Source organism: Pristis pectinata, chromosome 12 (genome assembly GCF_009764475.1).
Source record: "Pristis pectinata isolate sPriPec2 chromosome 12, sPriPec2.1.pri, whole genome shotgun sequence".
Lineage (NCBI taxonomy): Eukaryota > Metazoa > Chordata > Chondrichthyes > Rhinopristiformes > Pristidae > Pristis > Pristis pectinata.
Window position 1 is genome coordinate 17,315,349 of NC_067416.1, and position 21,314 is coordinate 17,336,662.

The 21,314-nt window shown below is 34.0% G+C and overlaps 1 protein-coding gene across 4 annotated transcripts in view; it reads right to left on the reverse strand.

Moving 5' to 3' along the window:
- The window catches only part of vti1a (vesicle transport through interaction with t-SNAREs 1A), a 265,382-nt gene that overhangs the window by 159,044 nt on the left and 85,024 nt on the right, over nucleotides 1-21,314 (reverse strand). For 2 of the 4 annotated variants that reach the window (XM_052027223.1, XM_052027221.1), the window contains exons 4-6: nucleotides 18,979-19,062; nucleotides 16,967-16,987; nucleotides 14,381-14,465 (exon numbers count right to left, since the gene is read on the reverse strand). In XM_052027223.1, the coding sequence (XP_051883183.1) occupies nucleotides 14,381-14,465; nucleotides 16,967-16,987; nucleotides 18,979-19,062 (190 nt within the window). The remainder of the gene's footprint in view (nucleotides 1-14,380; nucleotides 14,466-16,966; nucleotides 16,988-18,978; nucleotides 19,063-21,314) is intronic. The other 2 variants (XM_052027224.1, XM_052027222.1) reach the window with 1 other exon arrangement.

Consider the following 21,314-nt stretch of genomic DNA (forward strand, 5'->3'; position numbering starts at 1 on the left):
CAAGAAGTTTCCTAAGCTGTAATTAGATAAGTTTTTAATGATAAACTAAACTCTAGATTCTATATAACATTTTCAGAATATTATTCAGCATGGCTGGTTTGAATTCTAGTCAACCACTAAACTGAATTTTTTTTTTAGTTCCAATGGAGAAATTCACAAAATAATATGGAACGTGGAGGAGGGCTGATACACTGGCAGCAACTTTTAGATTTCCACATGAACCTATAAATGTTTCTCATGCTTTTCATATTTTGTTCTGACATGGGAGGCCATTTGGCCCAATAATTCTACGTCAGCTCACAGAAATAATCCCATCAGTCCCATTCTCCTACTTATTTCCCTGTAATTAATCCTCTCACACTATCCCCCCCCTGCTTCTCCTGCCACCCATCTAAACAAAGTGTAATTTATGGGAGCCAACTAGCCTACCAGCACAAACTTGGGATGTGGGAGGAAATCAGGGCACCGGGTGGGGATACACTTGGTCACAGGGAGAACATGCAAATTCCACAGAAACAGCACCCAAGGTTAGGATCGAATCTGCGTCAATGGAGCTGTGCTGCAGCAGCACTAACTGCTGCACTAATGTACCACCCTCCAGACCAGATGTGCAGATGTTCCAAAGTGAACGTCATTTTACTCAGGTAATGACTGTGAATACCAATAGTTTAGCTCCCATTACAACTGCAAAATCCTCACCATGTACTTAAAACATTTTTATTCCAGGCTATCGCTGCAAAATATATACATCACCATGCAGAGAAGTGGTATTGCCATCTTTCCACATTCCTCTCCTCAAACTTATCACAGCTAAAATACAGCTGACACGTCAGCATTATTATTATTACTAAATTGTCTGAAATTGTATTTCATGTTACCAGCTTTTTATATGTACCAATTTTAATATACATTTGTGGTGTGTAATAGAACTACTTAACAGTTGAATGACATGTGGTGGCAACTTAGCTCAAAATTACCCACAATTGTAATCAAGCCATTTATTTCACAAATAATGCAGATGTACAATAGAATCACAAAAAGGTTACAGCATGGAAGGAGATTATTTAACCCATCAAGTCCATACCAGCTCTAGGTAAGAGCAATCAATCTAGTCCCACACTCCCACTTTCTCCCAATGGTTCTATCATTTTTTTCTTTTAAGTACATATCCATTTCTCTTTTGAATTCCACAATTGAATTTGCATCCACCAGTTTCTTGGCAGTGCATTCCAAATCCTAACCACACGCTATGTAAAAAAAAGTTAACCATCCGTCACTTTTGATTCACTTTTCCAATTTACTTCCATTCTAAGAACTCCAATTCTTGACTCTTCTATCAATGGGAACAGTTTTTATCTACTCTGACTGAACCCTTCATGATTCTAAATATCAGATTCCCTCTTAATATCTTTTGCTCATGGAAAAACAGCAGCAGCATTGCAATTCTAAAATTGTTCATTCCTGAAATCATTGGAGCAACAAATAATCTGCTGGAAGAACTCAGCAGGTCGACATTTTAGGTCGAAACCTTGCATTAGGACTAGTCTTAACTGAAAACGTTGACAATTCCTTCCTCCCCCTCCCCCACTACAGATGCTGCTCGACCTTCTGAGTTCCGCCAGCAGATTGTTTGTTGCTCCTGATTCCAGCATCTACAGTCTCTTATGTCTCTTGAAATCATTGGAATGGAAAGATCTCCAACCTTCTGACAGCAATTTGGGGTTTAACTCAGAAGTGTTTCTTAGTTCAGATTTTGAAACACTAACATTCATAAAATAATTGTTTTAATGATCCTACTTGAACTTTTCTAGCAATTATAAAAGATTCTTTTAAGATTCCTGTGGGGAATTCCCCGAAGAAAATATGAAGTAAATTCGACTGAGAAAAAGATGTAATACACATATGTGAATTCTTTGTTCTAGCACAAAACCATACATAAACATCTCAAGGCCCTATGAAAAACTTAATGCTGTCAACTTAAAACATACCTATTTTGGTACAATGTTCATTTAGCAATTTTTTTTTGCACAAAAGCATGCATGCAGCATAAACCAGAGTCCTATAGATCAACAAGTCTGAATTTATCCTGAAACAAAGTTATATTTTTGCAGATATTTCAGCAATTGGAATGAATATTCATAAAACATCTTAAATGATAAATGGCAAAAAATATTAGATTTTGGAAGGAAGGTCAATTAGTATACTGAATTATATTTTTAAAAATCCAGTTTTACTTTAATAATCTCATAGGAATAAATAAATGAGGTGTATGTTACACAACCAATAATGAAAAAAGATGAAAATATATACCAATATAAATATTTTAGTAAACTGGCACACAAAAATACATGAATGTTTAATTTAGGCGCTACCTATGTCATTATCTGTTACACATTCTTCCACTGATTCCCTTTTGGGAATCTCAAAATGCATGCAGTTTTTTTTAAATCTCTCGATTTCAGCATTACTTTATATTCTGCTGAAAACACATAGACTCCTATGTAGAGGAAAAGCTCTCATTCCTCATATAGCACCGAGGAACATATGAGAAGTACATTCTTTGGAGCCTCTATAGAGTCACAGCATTTTTTTTAAGTTTCTGCATTTCACTTGGGATTCTGCCTTTTCAGAAATTAGCAAGTCTGTTTTGAGTTTTGCCACTGCAGAAGTCTTCATGCATATATATTTTTGCTTCCCAAAACAAGGAGTAACCATCTGCAAGGCCATTGTCAAATTTAAGAGAAAAACAGAAGATTTACTTCAGTAACTTTGCATCTTTATTAGATCTGACTTGAAACATGAAGTAGTTCAAAGTTAAAGATGAAAAGCTCAAGCCATAAAAATGACTACAGATCTAAACGTTGCTCATTCTGAATTGTCTAAATGATGGTGATTAATGTCGGCTTTACATATGTTTCAGATTTACATCTACAATACTGATACATATATAAAATACTTTTTTCTAAATTATATGTTACAGCTTTTACATTGGTATTTTTATGTATTTCATGGGTGTGAAGTCTGATCTTAATAATTATGATCTATCATGAAATGCCATTCATATTTATTCAACATAATTACATAAATTGTGGCATCTCATTCAAACAGACTCCAGGCAAATCCATTTGAACCATTTCTGACAAGTGAATTCTACTTTATACTTAATTCAGAGTTTCAAGAATCATATTTATCCCCTGATATCATATTAAGTTTTGTATGGAAAATATGAAATGTGATATCTTATGCACAGTAGGTCCCAAAGAGGGAAAATGATTTGGAGAAAACAAATTTAACAGAAAAACACATAACATTACATGGAAGAACAGGTAGTATTTCAAATTTCCTATGCCACAGCCCTTCGTAATTGTGGCTGGTAGAGGTTTAATTTCCTATGGTTGCAAAGAATAATGTACATGTACTGATGTACTTCATTCAATGCAAATATTTTTATGTAGAGTGTGATAGTAATAAAATGTAATTGGCTGTAAGGAGATTATGCTAACTTAAAGGTAAACAGTAATATAAATGCACACTGTGAATGTAATCATTCAGAAATCTTACAATATCGTTTTTAAAATGCTATTATCTATCTCAAGTCGAGTCATTTACTGAAAAATATTTAAATTCAAAATAACTCTATATGCAGTATTAAATAGCTAAAACATCTGTGGAATGAAGGTTACATTACATTCCAAAAATGAAGCTCAACAATTTATTAATGTAGTTGAAGAGTAGTATTCAGTATAACATACAGAAAACTGGAACTTTCCTGCCTGCTCATTTCATTTTGTTTTGCATAAAAAGGTGTCATATTATATACAGCAAATGGCAGGCTCAACTGATCAAAATGAATAATAATGGCCTTGACTAAGTTATATACTACTTGCAAGCTAATATTAAAAAGTACTAGCTTATATGAACTTAAACTGGGAGAGAGTACTACAAAATTGATTGTAACCAAAATCCCACAACAATTCTCTTTTTATAAAAAACATTTGTCTCCTCAGCAAATTTTGTAATAAAGCAAAGCGTACATATGTAAAAATTATGGTTAAGACCTATATATGCTGAAAGATACAGGTTTTTTTTTAAAGAAACAATGCCACAGCAAAATACTTAGAAACATATTGACATTAGAAACTCAATGCAAATACAATTCGTTATTTGCTTGTTTCGAGGCACTATCATGAAGAATGTGAAGTGCACCAAAGAGCATAGCAAAATAATCACAGCTAATATTGACCACTGGTATTCTCAGAATATTCTGCTCTAATTTAGAGGCAGCAAAAGACAGTACAGCTTTTGGGTTGTCTATCTATTCTGATCCTCCCAAGTTTCTCCCCAACATTTAATTCTTCCTCCTGAAAGACTGCATTGACCACTGCATATTCCATGTTAACTAGACAAAGTCTGCACTATTCCAATACTGGTTTCTTTGTAAGCATATAGAAAATGACCTACTGACACTACACAAAGATAGTAATTATTGAATTACACAGTCTGTCATTGTCGTTTTTGTCACACCTCTAACAGGTGCCATTAACAGAACTGCCAAATTATAATAATCTTTTCAAGCCCTCTGTGGTCCTAATAATGCCTTTTTCCTGCCCACATAATCAATGTGTGAACAGTAAACCATTTATATTGTTACTAAATATAGTGAACTGAAAGCTTTGACTTGTAGCTTGTTAAGATTGAAGAGCATTTACTATAACATTTACCATAAAAATGGTTTACAGTGCAGGATAATAACATACATTACAAAGCACTTAATATCAATAGCAAGAGATGGAAACATGAACATCAGTTGCACTTATTTCTAATATAAAATAGCTCATAATTTATGTTATGGAACTGCATTATATTGTGTGCTACAATTTTTTAGTCAAAAAAGAATTCTTACTTCATTTCAGACTTCCTAGATGTAGGTATTAAAAGATATAAAAAATGCAGTGAATATAATTTGTTATTTTAGGTTATATTTTTTGGATTAAATCAGGTGAAACTCAACAATAGTAATTAGAAAAGAGCACGTATATATTCCATGATAAGAGGTGAAAAAAATACTCAGGAACCTTAATTCTCTGCATCGTCTGCATATTTGCATTTACCAGATTAAAATTACAGTGCATATTTGCATTTATTGTATTAAAATTACAGTGCAATGGCAGTTAATTATATGCTTCTTCAAATGGATTTTTAAGTTTACCTTATTTCAAAATCTAATTTCATTTTGATACATCACAAAGAAAAAAAAAGTATCCTAAAAGTTGTACATCATATAAAATATATGTTCCTTACACAATTACTGTAGAGTTGTATATGCTTGTGTGCACATATTCACATATTTTTGTGTGAATGTAAAAATTCACACAAAAATATACCGTCTCCTTCATGATACACATAACATTCTTATTTTGGCCTGTTACTACAGTCTTAATTTTAAGAATTTTATTCACATTAATCACTGACTCTGCAAGCATGATTCTATGATGACTCCTAAGGAAATACAGTTCAGTTTTCTTGCATGGATAAAGATAAGGTGGGGTAGGTGTGAAGAAAAACAGAGGAAATGTCAAAAAATAAGATTTTTGTTCCATTTCCTTTCAGTGGATAAACAGCAAATTATTCTGTTTTAAATTATATTTGCTCTGTCCATTGCTTTTTTAAGTAAAGTATTACTTTTGTTACTAGCTTATAATAAATAATGTGACTTTTTCTATTGATAAAAACATTGAAAGCACTATCCTTAATTCATTTGGTGTAAGGAAAAACTTAATAGACTGGTGATATCCATTTTAATAGAATTATCATTCCTGACAATAGGACGATTTTATTTTTTCTGAAAACATCACTAAGGTTTTATTTTAGAAAAGAACTGGGCAAATTTTAAATAGACAAGCAAAGAGACAACCATTTTACTGCACTGCTTCATGAGCTGATGTGGCATTTAATATAACTGCCATAATGTGAATTGAAACAAAGATCAGTTCCCTGTCTTTTGGTCAAAATCATTCCAATATTAAAATAAAATCAATTTAAACACACTCTTTGGGATCTTAAGGAGATCTGATTTCTCTAAGAAATATTTACACTATTTGAATACTATTAAGAGTGCGCAAGATAAACTTTTAAACTTTTCTTCTGATGTTTATTCATAAAAAAAATCAATGTACAGTTGATAAAAATAGTTTTTGTTATATATTAAAATACAAATGAACTAACAGTAGCTCTCATTTTGTCTGCTCCAGACTTTTCTATGTTTAAGATTTCAAATTATTGCCTAGATTACTGCTGAATTAACATAACACTGCTGAATTATGCACTAGTCAAGAAAAAAAGGATGCTAGGAAAAGGACTGAAATTTACAAACAGCTCAAGAGCACAGCCTATCTGTATTACCCTATGTCATTTTAAATTCAAACTCTAACAAACCACCCATTCATTAGAATTTTGATCCAAAGAATGTTCATCATGGATTCTGAATACCTTTTGTTCCTATAATTTACCCACAAATTATGATTATTAATCCACCCAATAAATAAATCAATCAACCAATTTTTCTTTGAGTTGAATGACATCTTTTACATCCATAATTTATCAGTGACAATGCCTTCATCTGAACTTCACCTCTTAACAAATCTGTCAGCTCTTCAAAGTTCAACAAAAGCAACTTCCTGAGGTTCCACTTCTGCCCTTTGTTTTCCACTTCCTTTTGCAGACCATATTAAACAACATCTAGACTACACTTAGAGTGTCACAGAACGGTCACCACATCTGTTATTTTCCTCTCAGCAAATGGAATTATTTTGTACAGCTTACAAACAAAAGATACCACGGCACCTGATTGATTCCCATCATTCTAAAAGTAAAAAAAATATGCAGTAGCTAAATGCCTACCTTTGGTAATACTGGCTATTTTCAGGATAGTGCAAAATAAACCTAAATACTGGATTTGTTCACTGAACATTGTGATCATTAGAAATAACTATATATGCCTTAAAGTTCGAGATTCTGTCTCGTCTATCAATTGTATTAGAATTAAACAGGATTACTTCTTATTTACTATAAACTTTATTACTTCTTTCTGATTAAAGTTTCAGTGTTTTCTGAAAATATATTTAACTCTGAAATGAAGATTTTAAAGGACAAATTATTTTTACTATATATCAAGAAATTGAGTCCACGTTAATAAGGTGCAGAAGTACAAAATATCTGCAAAAATTCAGTTCCCAGTGATCAATCTAGAATTCAAATGAAATGTCCACAACAGTTAACAGAAAGATCAAATACATAACCAGGTATTGCTGGTTATTTTGTCACAAGGATACATTGCAATGTATCTAATTTTAAAAATACATGACATTTGCCATTTAAGAGGAAAAAGTGAAATATAAATTGTAAAATCAGAACGAAACAGCTTTATTCATAGGATTCTGCTAGAACGGTGTTGAACTAAATAATCCACAATGATTGTTGCAGAGATAGGTTTGGCTGAGGGTGGACAATCAACCAACCTATCATAGTGGTTCAAACAATATAAGCAAACCATTGGATCAGAAAGTTTTCAGACACCAATTAAGTTATTTAACAAACTTACTCAAAGAGCAGATTCTCAAAAAAAAATTAACATATCATGTTGATGTTAATCAAGAAGTATTTGCATTCAAAATTCAATCAATGTCCATTTTGTAGATTAACATAGAACCTAGAATTTTAAAAGTTAGTGTCTAATCTAATTTTGCAGCATTGGATTACAAGATTTCATCATTCACAAGCTCCAGTTGTAAATATACCAGCAAGGAGTAAATGTAAATTTCACTGTTCATTATAGTCTGAGTACTTAAAATGGGAACATACTTTTAATTTTTTTCTGAAAATTTCAGTGTTTTTTGAAATATATTTGTGTAACGATTAGAATTTTAAAGTACTAACTATTCTTATTATATGTCAAGAATGAGCAAAATAAAATTGAAATAACAAAGGGTAACAAGTGAATGTGTGTAAAAAATGCTAATCCTCATTTTTATCTACCTTAAAATGAATATATATTTTATTCATTTTTTCTTGTTATTAAATACATTAATTTGGAACAGCATTGCAATTTAGTAAAAACATTGAAGAGGTGTGTACATCAGTAAATCTTCAAACTGCAAACATTATTTAAAAAGTGCAGCATGTTTGAAACACAATACCTTATTCCACTCAGTGATATTTTCAGATATTAATATAAATAATTTCCCTATAAAAGTAATCAAAACTGTGTGTTAAATAATTGAAACATTAAGAAATAGATGTTCTTTTAAATCAAAAGTATTAAATCTTTTTTGGGGGTGTAAATGACGCTCAGCTGTCACAAGGCTTGGCGACATCTGTTTTCTCTAATTACCAATACTCTCCTCTTTTTGAGGAGTTTTTCAAAGAAAACCAAAAACAAACTATTGAATTCTCTTAAAGCCCTGTTCTCTTTTAGGCTTCTGTTGGCCATATCATGGTGAAGATCATTGCATGTTGAGCTGGCCATTGTGTAGATTGTGTGCTTTGTTTGGGGGATAAATTGGGGTTTGGGCCTTAGCTACCGTAGTTCAAGCGTAAAATACTTTGCCATCACACCGTATACTGTTGCCAGCGACCCTCTAAATCCTTGAACCAACTGTGTCCTTTAGTGTCACAACAAATAATGCTGATTTATTACAATGTGCAAGTTTCTACTGATTAAAATAAGCCACAAGCACGTGGTATTGGAATTAGCACATTTAGAAGCCTGTTTCCCACATCCTATTTTGCGCTAGTGCGGCTGATCCCTGCAATTCTACGCGGGTGCAATTTTAATGACTGCTATGTTTTTGATGTTTCGATGAAAACGCTGCTAGGTGTTTGTGGCAGCACTAGATACCGAGCCTGAATTGCTGTGATTGGAACGCTGTGACACTAGCTCTGTTTACGATATCATCGGTGTCATTTTCCTTTTAACGATAAGACACTTCCCTGACAAGGCTCGATTAGGGAAAAAATTATTATTACATTCACTTTTTTCAGACAGGATAGCGAGATAAACTGGAGAGAGCCTTAGGGGAGAAAAAAGGTGAAGATACCAGAAAAGCAAATAAAAAAATCTTTGCTGCTGTCAAACTATTTAATTAATAGAAAAATATACTGAATATTATATTCATCTTCAGTAATATGGATTCATTTGACTTTTATTACAACTAACTTCCTGATTTTGTAATTTTGCATTTTAGGTTCATTTGGCTTTGATTAAATTAATTTTGTACTGTGCATATTGCACAAAATATTCTTTATCACACAACAATACCAGATGCAAGATTAGTTTACTCAATGCTTATTTTGCTAAAGAATAAAGATGGTTAAGTAGCTAACAAGACACAGCACTTTCTTCAAGTACTCCAGCTTCTTTGCTAATAATAGGGAAGCTGTGACTGAGCCAAAATACACAATATGTCCCATTCAAAAAGGCTAAATGTATATTGGCATCATTATTCATTCTACAGGAAGTTCTAAATTCATAACAATAAAATAATTAAGTCATTTTACATTCAAGAACACTGAAGTAAACACTACCAACTTTTTGGAATTCTTGCTGAAGCTATTAAACACTTTTGGATTAAAAGGAGAGTGAAAATTAGGTTAATTTCACAACACCAACTGCAGGTTATTTTCAGTAATGCTAGATTAGAATCATTAGGTGGTGCTAATTGTTAGACTCTGTACATCCAAGACAATTATTGCAAGAACAACCATATCAGATTCTCCAGTTTTGCTTCTGTTGACTAAAACATCAATAGTGAAGTTACCAGAGGCTAGGGAGAGATCAGAGTGTGATGGTTACAGGAGTACTTGAATACCCATCGTCTGGCACAGCAAGATCTCAAAGTCTCCAATAGGCTTCAAAGAGAACTGATTATTTTTTTCCAAGACCCTCCGCTTTCCAGTGAAGCTGTAACCATGATTTTTTTCCGCCTAATGCCACAGAAAAAAAAATCAAAACAGGCTAAACAAATTGATGTACTCTTTAATATAGTCAGTGCATCATCATAGGATCTTGTGTCTCGCTTGCTGACAAGTTGAGCTCTGTGTACCACACATCTATCACTTTGTTGGCAACTTCAATGCTTCAGGAGAAAAAAAAGCCTCACAATTGAGATATTGGCACCTTTGATTGACATAGCCTAATCAGCTTATCTGCACATTAATAAAGCTGATGGCCTGCAGTGTTGGTCTTGTACCCAAGCTCAATGAACTTACAGGAGCAAAAGCCTCTAGGGCCAGCCTAATGGTACCAGAAGCCATTTACTGCTGAATGCTTCCAGAAATAGCAGAGCACAGCAGCAACATGGTTTAAATGTGAAAATCTTTCCATTTGTTTTGAGAGATTTTTATTTCTTATTGTAAAGTATTTCTTCTGCTTGGATCATGTTGTATCCCTAATATATTTATTAACATAAAGCTCCATTTAATTCTCCAGACTTACATACAAACATTTATTCCATCAATACTATTTTCAGTTACTTGCAACGGCATTTCACACCAGTAATGAGTAATGGGCAATATATGTGTAGAAATGTAAACTATTGCCTGAGGTTCTGATGACATTACACAAATGGAACAGATCACAAGGACATATCTCCTTTGGTATCAACAGAGTCTGGTCACTTTATACAAGATTCTTGCATTTCTTAAAAAAGCCTCTTCAAAATAAAAACATTAATATGGAATGCACAAACCAAATATGTTGCATCACTAATGTTTATTTCAATTATGCTACTGTCTGTAATTAATTTGTAACTTTAGTATTCAACTACAGACAATTTGTGAACTTAACTCTGAAATGCATTTCTGCTAGTGCAATATCCTACAATGTTTTTACTGTGCTGAACGATTATTTAACTTGTTAAAAAAGGTAATATTGCTTACTTTTAAATATCAAAATCACACACCAAAAGAGAAACGCATTTGCGATGGTATGGAATTGTCTATTTTAAAGGTTGCTATTCATGTTCGATTAATGCACAGGTGTGATTACATGAAGACTTTTGTTAAATGCTTAATTTAAAAATACCTTATATTTCTAATTAATATGATGCTGCAATTTTGCATTAGTTATGATGTTTAATTCTTTTCACTACTCTGCCTTGGACGGCTCTGGCATTCCCACATGCATCTATCCTGTGGCCCCTCCTACTTATCCAAATGCCGCCCTTTGGCAGCATCATCCAACCACTGTACCAATTTCCCTAGATACTGACTGCAACAACTCTCATTCTCCAACACCACTCTTGAGCATCCTGACCTTCTATGAATTATCAGTAAGCTTGTCTGACTGACATCCATGACTAAGTAGAAATTTCCCACCAACTGAAGATTAGGAAGACCCAATCCATATCCTTTGCCCTGCCCCAGACCTCGTGACCTTACCTTCTACCTGACCACTGTCTGAGGCTAAAGTTATACCATTTGCAAACTTGGAGTCAAATGTTACCCTGAATAGAACTTCAGGCTAAATATCCACAGCATTACTGAAGTAACTTCATAAAATTGCCTAATTCTAGCCCTGTCTCACTTGCTACTGAATCTGTCATCCATGTCTTTGTTGCTTTTTCACTACTATTCCAATGCACACCTAGCTCATCTACTTCATTCTACCTTCAGTAGAGTTGGGGATCACATCATACGCAACATCTGTATAAATGTCCCAAGTCACAGGCAGTTGCAATCACTGATCACCCAGATACAAATTGAACCATACTGGCTCCCAGTTAACCAATGCCTAAGTTTCAAAATGATCATCTTTGATTTCAAATATCTACATAGCCTCACCCATCCTTAGTTCTGCAATTTTCTCAAGTCCCATAACCCTACGCGATACCTCGCCTCCTCCAAATCCATTCTCGATCATTCCCAAATTTAGTTGCACCTTCATTAGTTGAAGTGCTTTTAGGTGCTGAAGCTCAAGGTCTGGAATTTCACTCCACATCTCCGGAGGGCTTTCCTCAACATATGACATATTGCTATGGGAAAACTAATCTCTGCTCAAGAACAGAACACTCTCTCATTGTCTAAAACATACACTACCTGCTTTCTTATCACAAAACAAAAGGTCCAATCACAGAAGTCTTTGATACAGATTGCCTTCAAGCCTTTTTGATGCAATTTATAATGGTACTTGCAAATTTCAATCCTCAATGGGTGTAGAAAAGGACAGGCAAAAAACAACAGATTAGTTGGTATGCAATTATCATTAGCTTAATCAATAAATGTTGCATTCTACCCAAAAAAAAAGAACATTGTATTTATTTTATTCAGAATACAGAGCAGAGAAATACATGGCTGTAATTCAGTCTCAAGGTTCTGACATGATCAAAACCCCTCAATTCAATTGCAGCCTTTTATTGGACCATCAGCCATCTATTAACCTATATACAGAAGTGTCACATCTCTCTAAAACAGGGTGGTTGATTTCTCAGTAAAACTAACCACTTATTATCCAAGGTCTGGTATAATGAATGTTTGTAAAACTCTGTCAGCTAGTCACATAACACAGCCACACAAAAATGCAGTGAATCCACTGACAACTGCTATCTGAAGATGCAAACTTCAGCAGGAAAATTCTAAAAGCTCCAAAAACGAAAAAAATAAAACTTGTTTTATATCATGGAGCTGTTACAAGCTGTAATAAATAGCTTTGCTAGAAATGAGATTTTACTTGCCTCACTATAAAATACTTATAAAAAGCTACTTCAGTTTAATTGAGATTTTGAAAAAGATTGTTATTGATTTTTTTGGTGCATTTAACCAAGAAAAGTTAGTGTGAGATCATGTGTTTTTTATTCCCCTTACCAATATATTTTCCTTTGTCTCCTTTGTGGAGTTGCATCTCCAGAGATGCTCCATCCATCAATACGCTATCAAATGCCCAAATGGCCATTATGAGAGCCTGGTTGGCGAATGTCAATCGGCTATTCCTCTACAAGGACATCAATGCCAAGCCTAAAGTTGTCAACAAATGCAAGATTCCAACAGAGCTATTGGATAGCAATCAGAAGTAGGAATTCAGTCTGACTTTTACCTTCCAGACACCTATTGAAGAATGCCTACTGCTGAGAATGACTAATGCAATGCAATTTAGGGATAAATCACATTACCATTCTGGTCTGTATTTCTCAGCAATATGTATTGCTATGTATTGCTTTCACCAAATCCACATAATGCCAAAACAGAAAGTCAAAGTAGTTGCCAATTAGAACTCTAGAGTTTTGCACTAAAGAAACCGGAATATTATTAGAACTCTCTGCTCTTAACACATTTGTTTGCATTCAGTGTGTGAAAAAAATCATCCGGCTTGCTCTAAATTCATTTTAACTGAATTGACCATAGTAAATTTTTATTCAATAGCAATAGTTTGCTTTTATCCAGAATGTTCCCCAAAAGGTTTACACTTTTTTTCTGCTGGATCTGCTCTCCTGGTGTCTTATTTAGTCTCTGAATAGGCAACAACCTATTTCTTTGTTCTCTCAGTTAAGGTCTCTCTTAGAATCTCTTTTGGTTGTACCACCTTTTTGAAAAGATTTCCATCAACAACTTTCTCCAATGTCTACGAGTTTATTCTGATATGGTTTGTTTTTAAATCTCTTACCTGCTATTTTTCCCCCTTACTACTCTTAATACCTTGCATCAGACCACGTTCTTACTAATTTCATTTTGCTTCTCTCACCATGAGCTTTTTCATCTCTCCTTTGCTGCTGTGTATTTGAAGCCTGATTATGAGTATAGTGCTGCAGAATTGTTCCACCTGACCTCAAGCTTGAACCATACAATTTCTGAACTTCCTTTCAAAAAAATGGAACACATATAAACTATATTATTTCTCAGAAGTTTAACTGGAAAGCGATGAATAAATTGCTCAGTAATAAATGCCTATACAAATATAAATCACCTTCTACCTTCAGCCCAAAGTCACTGTGATTTACTTTTACATTAACCAGTTTTTTCTTCATTAAAATGCGTGCAGAGAATTTAAAGTTTTCCATCTGATAAGTATAACAAGAGAATTAAAATTATAAATGTGGTAATTCCTTAACAATTGAAATACTCTACATGGAATTTTTGCTTCTACAAATAGCTTGTAATTAATAAGTAAAAATATTTCACTATATATTATTGTTAGATAAATTTCACATATTGTTATAATACATACATTTGAGGAACACAAATAAACACCTGATCACCATGCCAATTTATAAGCTACATTTATAGCTGATGTCTTTCCACGTGCCTCACCATGAAGTGCACCAGAAATGTCATGTGTCATGATCACTACTGCGCATAAGGCAGATAATTTGCTCCCTCTCAAAATCCTTACCAGTTTCAACGGTCAGTTGATATCCAGCCTCCAGTCTCCGTGTTGACCTTTCCAACCGCTCTGTATTATCCAACAAGCATGCTCTCTGAAACGAAATTGTAGATGATTATAGACAACACTTAAGCACTAGGTACAATTATATTAATTTTATAGTAAAGGAACCATAAAGGGAAAAATTGCTAAATTTTGGAATCAGGTAGTGTAATAATTTTTAGGAAGAGCCAGGTTCAGCAAAAAAAGGAGAAATAAAATCTATTTTTTTTAAAAAACTGTTCAGGTACTTTAATTTTTTCAAGAAAATGATATTTTCAATAGATGTCAAAAAATCCACGTGCTATTTTCAGCAAATGAGGGTGAAGTGGGTGCCATATGTAAAAGCATTTTTCCTTAAATTAAAATTTAGTCAAGGCTAAATTGTAAATATATATCTACATAAACATAAATAAACATCTGATCACCATGCCAAAGACACAAGATAGAATTCCAGTTTTGTGAACAGAGAGACTCCTGTAAATTGGGGTAGAATAAGGTATTTAAAACATATGTACCTAATCTAATGCCAATTCTTTATATCAAGTTTGAAATTAATATTTTATTGTATTGAACTAAATAAAGTTGGAATTTTTTTCAGGAAACAAAGAACAACATCATGAAGCCTAATTTAACAAGAATTAATCCTGAGCAACGTGAACATGATGTATTCGACTCCATCTGAACCATTAAGTTTTACACACATGTATTTATGGGTTAGAACAATTTCAAAATGATAACATGACGTATTACCATTGCAACCAGAAATCAGTTTCATTAAATGTTCACAAATTTCCAAAAAGTTCATTTCAATGATCTCTTACCTATAGAAGATAAGTGCCACATTTTTGGAGACAAGACTAGTGCAAGATTTAGATTTGCTACGTTTTATTGATTATTAGCAATACATTGCAGTTTGAGAACAATCATGTGATAGTTTTGATCTTTAATAGTTTTTACTTGCATTTTTTCTAACCTGTCTTATTATGAGATCCTACAGAATTTCACTTGGGATTTTGTGCTCATTACAGCAAAATGTGAATGCCAGGAGTCTTATTTAAACTGATGTTCTGTTGAATAATTAGGCTCCAATAGTGTGCCACACAAGTTGAAATAAATAGCTGTATAATAAGTGGAATTTCAGATAAGCAGAGCTGCAGCACAATTATCATATCTTATACAAAAAGCATCTGCAACATTTTATTGTTATTGTTACTGCATCATTAACATACACGGGCTTTTTATGACCATGCTAAAAATGAAAAAAAGCCTTTAATCAGTACGTAATTAATTTGAGTATTAGAATTGAAGTTTATTTCCACAAGTAAACAGAAAAAATGTCAAAAGAAGCACAGAAACCATATTTTGATTAATGCTCTTCAAAAACATCTGTATCTGCATATTGCAAGAGTGCAATATATTACCTTTAAATGATTAGACCAAGATACACATAGTTAAATAACTCAATCTAGGTAAAGGAATATGGAAAATTATTGAAGCTTGGAAGCAAAGGTTTATTTTGTTCTTTTCACTCTCTGCTGTAGACATGAAAAAGTTCAGAACTTGTATTAAGTGTATTAACAATTTCTTTTTGTGAAGAAATACTAATGCATGAAAAAAGAGGAAAGGAAAGGTTTTCACATACAGGACAGGATTCCCACTTGCAATGTTGTTTCCTATACTTTACACCCATCAACTCTTTTCTTTGGAGAATTTTAATCCTATATTCTTTCAGGGAAAAAAAAGGCTAGACCCTGGTTTGTCATCCAAGTTCTATTCATGCTGTCAAAAGGCATACAAACTAATCACATGGAAAAAACAAGAGGGGCTACCACATTTCAAGACCATTTTTAAGTTTGACAGTCAGAAAGCTTCACCAAGAACTTTCTTCCCTGACAGATGTCACTTAAAATTGGAGAAATACTTTCTAATAAAAATGGTGCCATATGAACAATCTGAATCATGTCCATAGAAGTGAGTTGCCTTGCTCTAATGAGCCCCTATGGATCTCCCTGATGCAGCTGTATTGACATGCTCACTTAAGCTAATACACCTAGACCAAGATGCCTTGGTGCCTTGAGCACTGACAGTCTGGGATACTGACAGTGTATCTTGCTTCAATCTTCAAAGAAGAAGTGATTAGAATGTTATCATTACCATTCGAAACGTGATTTTCCTATTCCCTCCTGGCAGAGGTGACATATCTGTGAGATGTGGCCAGCAGATCGCAGCAGCTAAAGCCACTTCAAAGCTTCCCTTGAAATTTTTTTCGAAATCATTAGAACAATGTGTTCAGATCAACGCAGATAGGACCTGATGTGAAGGTCAGGCACATTGCAATAACAATCTATACTAATTAATCTGGTTCTTCAAATAGTGAGTATACTTGTTTTGGATAAATTATACCGAAATTTATTTTATTTTTATATTATGCAAGATAAAAAAAATCCTGTAGGATTTGTAACATGGTTCTCAAAAAAAATTAACAGTTGACAGAAAACACCAATATTTTCCAAACAAACACAGATACCTAACAACAAACAAGGATGCACTCACCTCTTCACGCAATTTTATCAACTGTGAACGCACAGAAAGATGAAAAGGAAAGAAATGGCAGGGATGAAACATCTGTCATACAGTTGGGTATAACATTAACTATGACAATTTATCTGTTTACATACTTCGTATTAAGAAATCATAGAAGAACCTCTTTAAAGACCCTAAAAAGGCTCATGCAAAGAGAATTTTCAAAACCACATTTTGAAAGAACAAAGATTAGTTTTTCCTTTGTCAACACAGACTGTTACAATCATTTGTCTCTTATTTAGTACGCGAGAGGTATGTTTGCCGCAATCTTCAAAGAGAGAAAGAGGGGCTTCATGGCAATGATTTTAAAGAGGCAAAGAGAAAATGGAGCATTATTTTAGGAAGATGATGCGTAAACCTAATTGCAATTATCTAGTTAATAGTTACAATTAGAGCAAAGCCACTGTGAGACCACATTAATAAAAAAATTACATCAATCGGGCTAAGTGGACCAATTTTGATACGAGTTTTAATTCTTTAATTCCTTGAGGTAAAAATGTTACTTCTTAAAAAACTTCTATAGAACGCAAATTCAAAACAGGAAGAGGACTGTATTGTATGTGAAAGAGAGTAATAGTGAAAGGAAAGAAGAAAAGTATCTTAACTCAAGATATTTTTGGTAAACTACCTTTTTAGAAATAATAATAATGTTATTCCCTTAACAGAAATACTATTCAATAATATGGCTGTCAAAGTGTCCTTTGCTTTGAAGATAGTTAAGTCCTTTTTTAAGGCAACACCTCAAAATGGCCAGAATGCTCAATGGGCCAAAGTGCAAAACTAAGTAGAAGAGAGGATCGGCTTTCTGGTCATAACCATGAGTACTATGAAGCATGGCGCAGCTGTTTTATAATAGAATCCAAACAAAATGCACTCTATCTTGTTTGTGCTGCCTGGCTGATTTTAAACCTTCTCCATGGATTTGAGGATGATTTTGCAATGGGCTTTAGGTTCTGTTTTGTACCATGCCGAAGTACGCATTGATTCATGTTAACAAAAAAGTATTCAACTAGACAACGCTATACAGGAAGCGCTATACAGTCTGAAATTTTCCGATTACATTTTGCATTTCCTTCATTATCATCATTAAGAACAGGATCCTGCCATTTCAGTTATGATAATCATGGGCTTTTCAAACAAAGATTTTCAATATGGTATTCGATACAAGTAGTAATCTGTTCTTTGTAACCTGAAAAATCTGGTATGCGCTGGTTTGAACCGGCAGAATCTCTAGTGGCCAGACTGCTGCTGTGACTGAAATCGAAACTGCGCCGCAGTATGTGAAGACCACGTGACGCACAAAACTACAGAATTATGAAAAGCGATAACGCCAATTCCTTCTCTGCCTGCATACAGATAACGAATAAATGCTGAACTCTATTAAATGTCCTTTACACATTATCGCTAGGTGAACACACAATTTTCAGAACTTATAAAGGTTCGCCATTCATTTCGTTATAAATCCATGCCATGCAACTAACAGATTTGTTGCTCATAATGATCTGTTCTGCCAGGGCTATACGAGATGATACTGACCTCCTTTAGATCTTCGGGAATTAAATTGACCGGCATCAACCCCTGCGCTAAAACTGCAGTCTGGTCTATTTCTTGCATAGTAAGCCCCCATAGCATTATCGCTAGAGCTCACAACTTCACAGACTCCTGCCATATTACTTGCATTAATAAAATAAATAAACTTGTAAGCAAACTTTCACATCTTGAAGATTTTGTTCTAAGCTGGAAATTTGTTCCTGAAATAAAAATCTCTTGAATAAAATTTGGAGGGTCTTCTTGTCTTCTCTGCACTATGATTAAAACTTAAATGGTTTAAATCAGAGGTTTGCTGTTGCTTAGCATTAAACAATGTATTTCCACTTGAGTTGCTGTTAATGCTGTTAGTGAGCAGCTTGAGAAGACGTACTAGTTGCTGACCTTCATCACCCTCAAGCCACCCACAAGGGTATGCTGATTAGTGGCCCTACCTGGTTCTCGGTGGTATTCCCATCATCCCCTAGGAGCTCATTTCGCAGGTTTACCTCATCACTGTAGGCGATCCGTGACCTTTTCTGGAAACGAAAGGAAAAGTGCAAAACTTGTGTTAGAAAGTCTCTTACGAATTACTATGAGGATAGACTTCCTACAGCAGCAGAGCCCCCTTATGGATCATTGACACAAAACAGATTCACTTTAGCAGTATGTATGAAAACTGCTTCTGAATAGGTGCATTGGTAGGTCGAGAGACAAAGGACTTAGAATCCAGGATTCAACAAACAACAATCTGAAAAGTTGGTTTTATTCCATAGATGTTCTCCTCACAGAACATTTCTCTTGGCAGCAAGGAAATGCCTGTGAGGAGAAGATCTGTGGAAGGGCAGCATCAGATCAACTAATTTTAAGAGAGAACAATTTAATTATTTCTGAGACTATTCAGGATTTATAGTACTTATTTTCAAAATTATTGATGAATGAATGGTATTACAAATAATAAAAATGTTACTGATATTATACTTTATGAAAAATACCGATCTTTCAACAACACTTTGTTCACAACAGTACAAAAACGATTTATATTTAATCAAATGTAATTCTAAGTCTTTGCAAACACAACATCGTTAAAATCAATTATGTTTGTTATTCAGAATAATGCATAAAACTGTACAATATTTTGAAGAATCTGCTAGTCTATTCCTTGCCACTTTTGCTCTCTGCTATGGAAAATCAAAACAGACCAATAATCGAAACATATGCATTAAAAATAATGGCACAAGGTGGCCAGAAAGTGTTGTGCATTAAATTTGCTAACTAATTATGTTCTTTTGAGTTTATTTGTCTCAATTCCAAATTATATCCATCATCGCCTTGCCAATAAAGAATGGGATATTGCAGTGAGTCATAAGAATGATATGTGTGCGTCATGCCTCAGTGACAGAACAACCTAGAAATCTGAAATTTTGCATGCAAATTAGGTTTAGCATAAAGATATGCATTACACTCACAGTTTTTCTAACAGCCCCATAGAAGGCCCTCCATACCCCAAAGGGGGCCAAATTTTAATTTTCCCCATTGAAAATTAATGAGATTTTTCTCAGATCTATTTTTGAGGTACTAAATATTTGGGTGGACATAACCTATGTACTTTTGGTCTACCTGAACCACAAAAAGAAACTGAAAGTTCGTGCACTGGGTTTCTGTGGGAGACCAGCTACAATTTAAAACAGTTAGACAAATATATCCAAGAGAAAGAATCGTTTAGTGAGATACTAAAAAAAATCCCTTGGATGCTATTATAGATGATGTTTACAATGACCATGGAATCATATTTCTTTGGATGTTTCTGTAGGAATGGGAAAAACTTTCCTTATTAATCTACTTTTGGCTAGAATTTGAACACAAACACGATTGCCCTGGCCTTGCATCAGGCATTGCTTCAATACTTTTGACAATACTGCACATTTGGCTTTTAAATTCCCTTCAAATGTTACAAATACAGAGACTCCAACAACTAACATTAGTTGAAGAACTGCAAAGGAAAAAATTCTAAAAGATTGTAAACTTATTAGTGGGATGAATGACCAATGGCTCACAAGACAGCCATTGAAGCATTAAATCGAATGTTGCAAGATCTTAGACACAATAATAAATTAATAGGAAGTGTTACTTCAGTGCTAGATGGAGATTTTTGTCAAATCTTATCAGTAATTCCCCGAGGTACTAAAGCAGATGAATTGAAAGTCTGTATTAAAGCATCATATATTTGGGAAAATGTTAAATAACTACACTTGAAAACCAATATGCGAACGCATTTGATAGGCAATTCAATTGCGAGAGAATTTGCTTGCAATTTACTCAAATGAGGAAATGGGGAAATTAAATACGAAGACTCAACAGAAATGATTTTGATGAAAAACTTGGGCTGAATTGTTACATCACTTCATGATCTGATGCAAGCTGTTTTTCCAGATGTCACTCAACGTTATTTGAATCTCCAATAATTGCATGAAAGAGCAATTTTAGCACCAAAAATGATGCAGTGCAGCCCATGAATAAAAGACCTTCTTTTGAAGCTTCCCTGACAACTTGTACAAAATAAATCTATGGACAATGTGACAGACATTGATGAGACTGCACATTTTCCTGCTGAATTTTTAAACTCTCAGTCACCACATGGTATGCCATCACATAATCTTAAACTAAAAGAGGGAGTTCCAGTTATGCTACTCGGGAATTTGGATCCACTAATACAAGCAATGGCACAAGGTTATCAGTTCGAAAATTACTACCACATGTAATTGACGCTACAAAATAACTGGTAATGCTG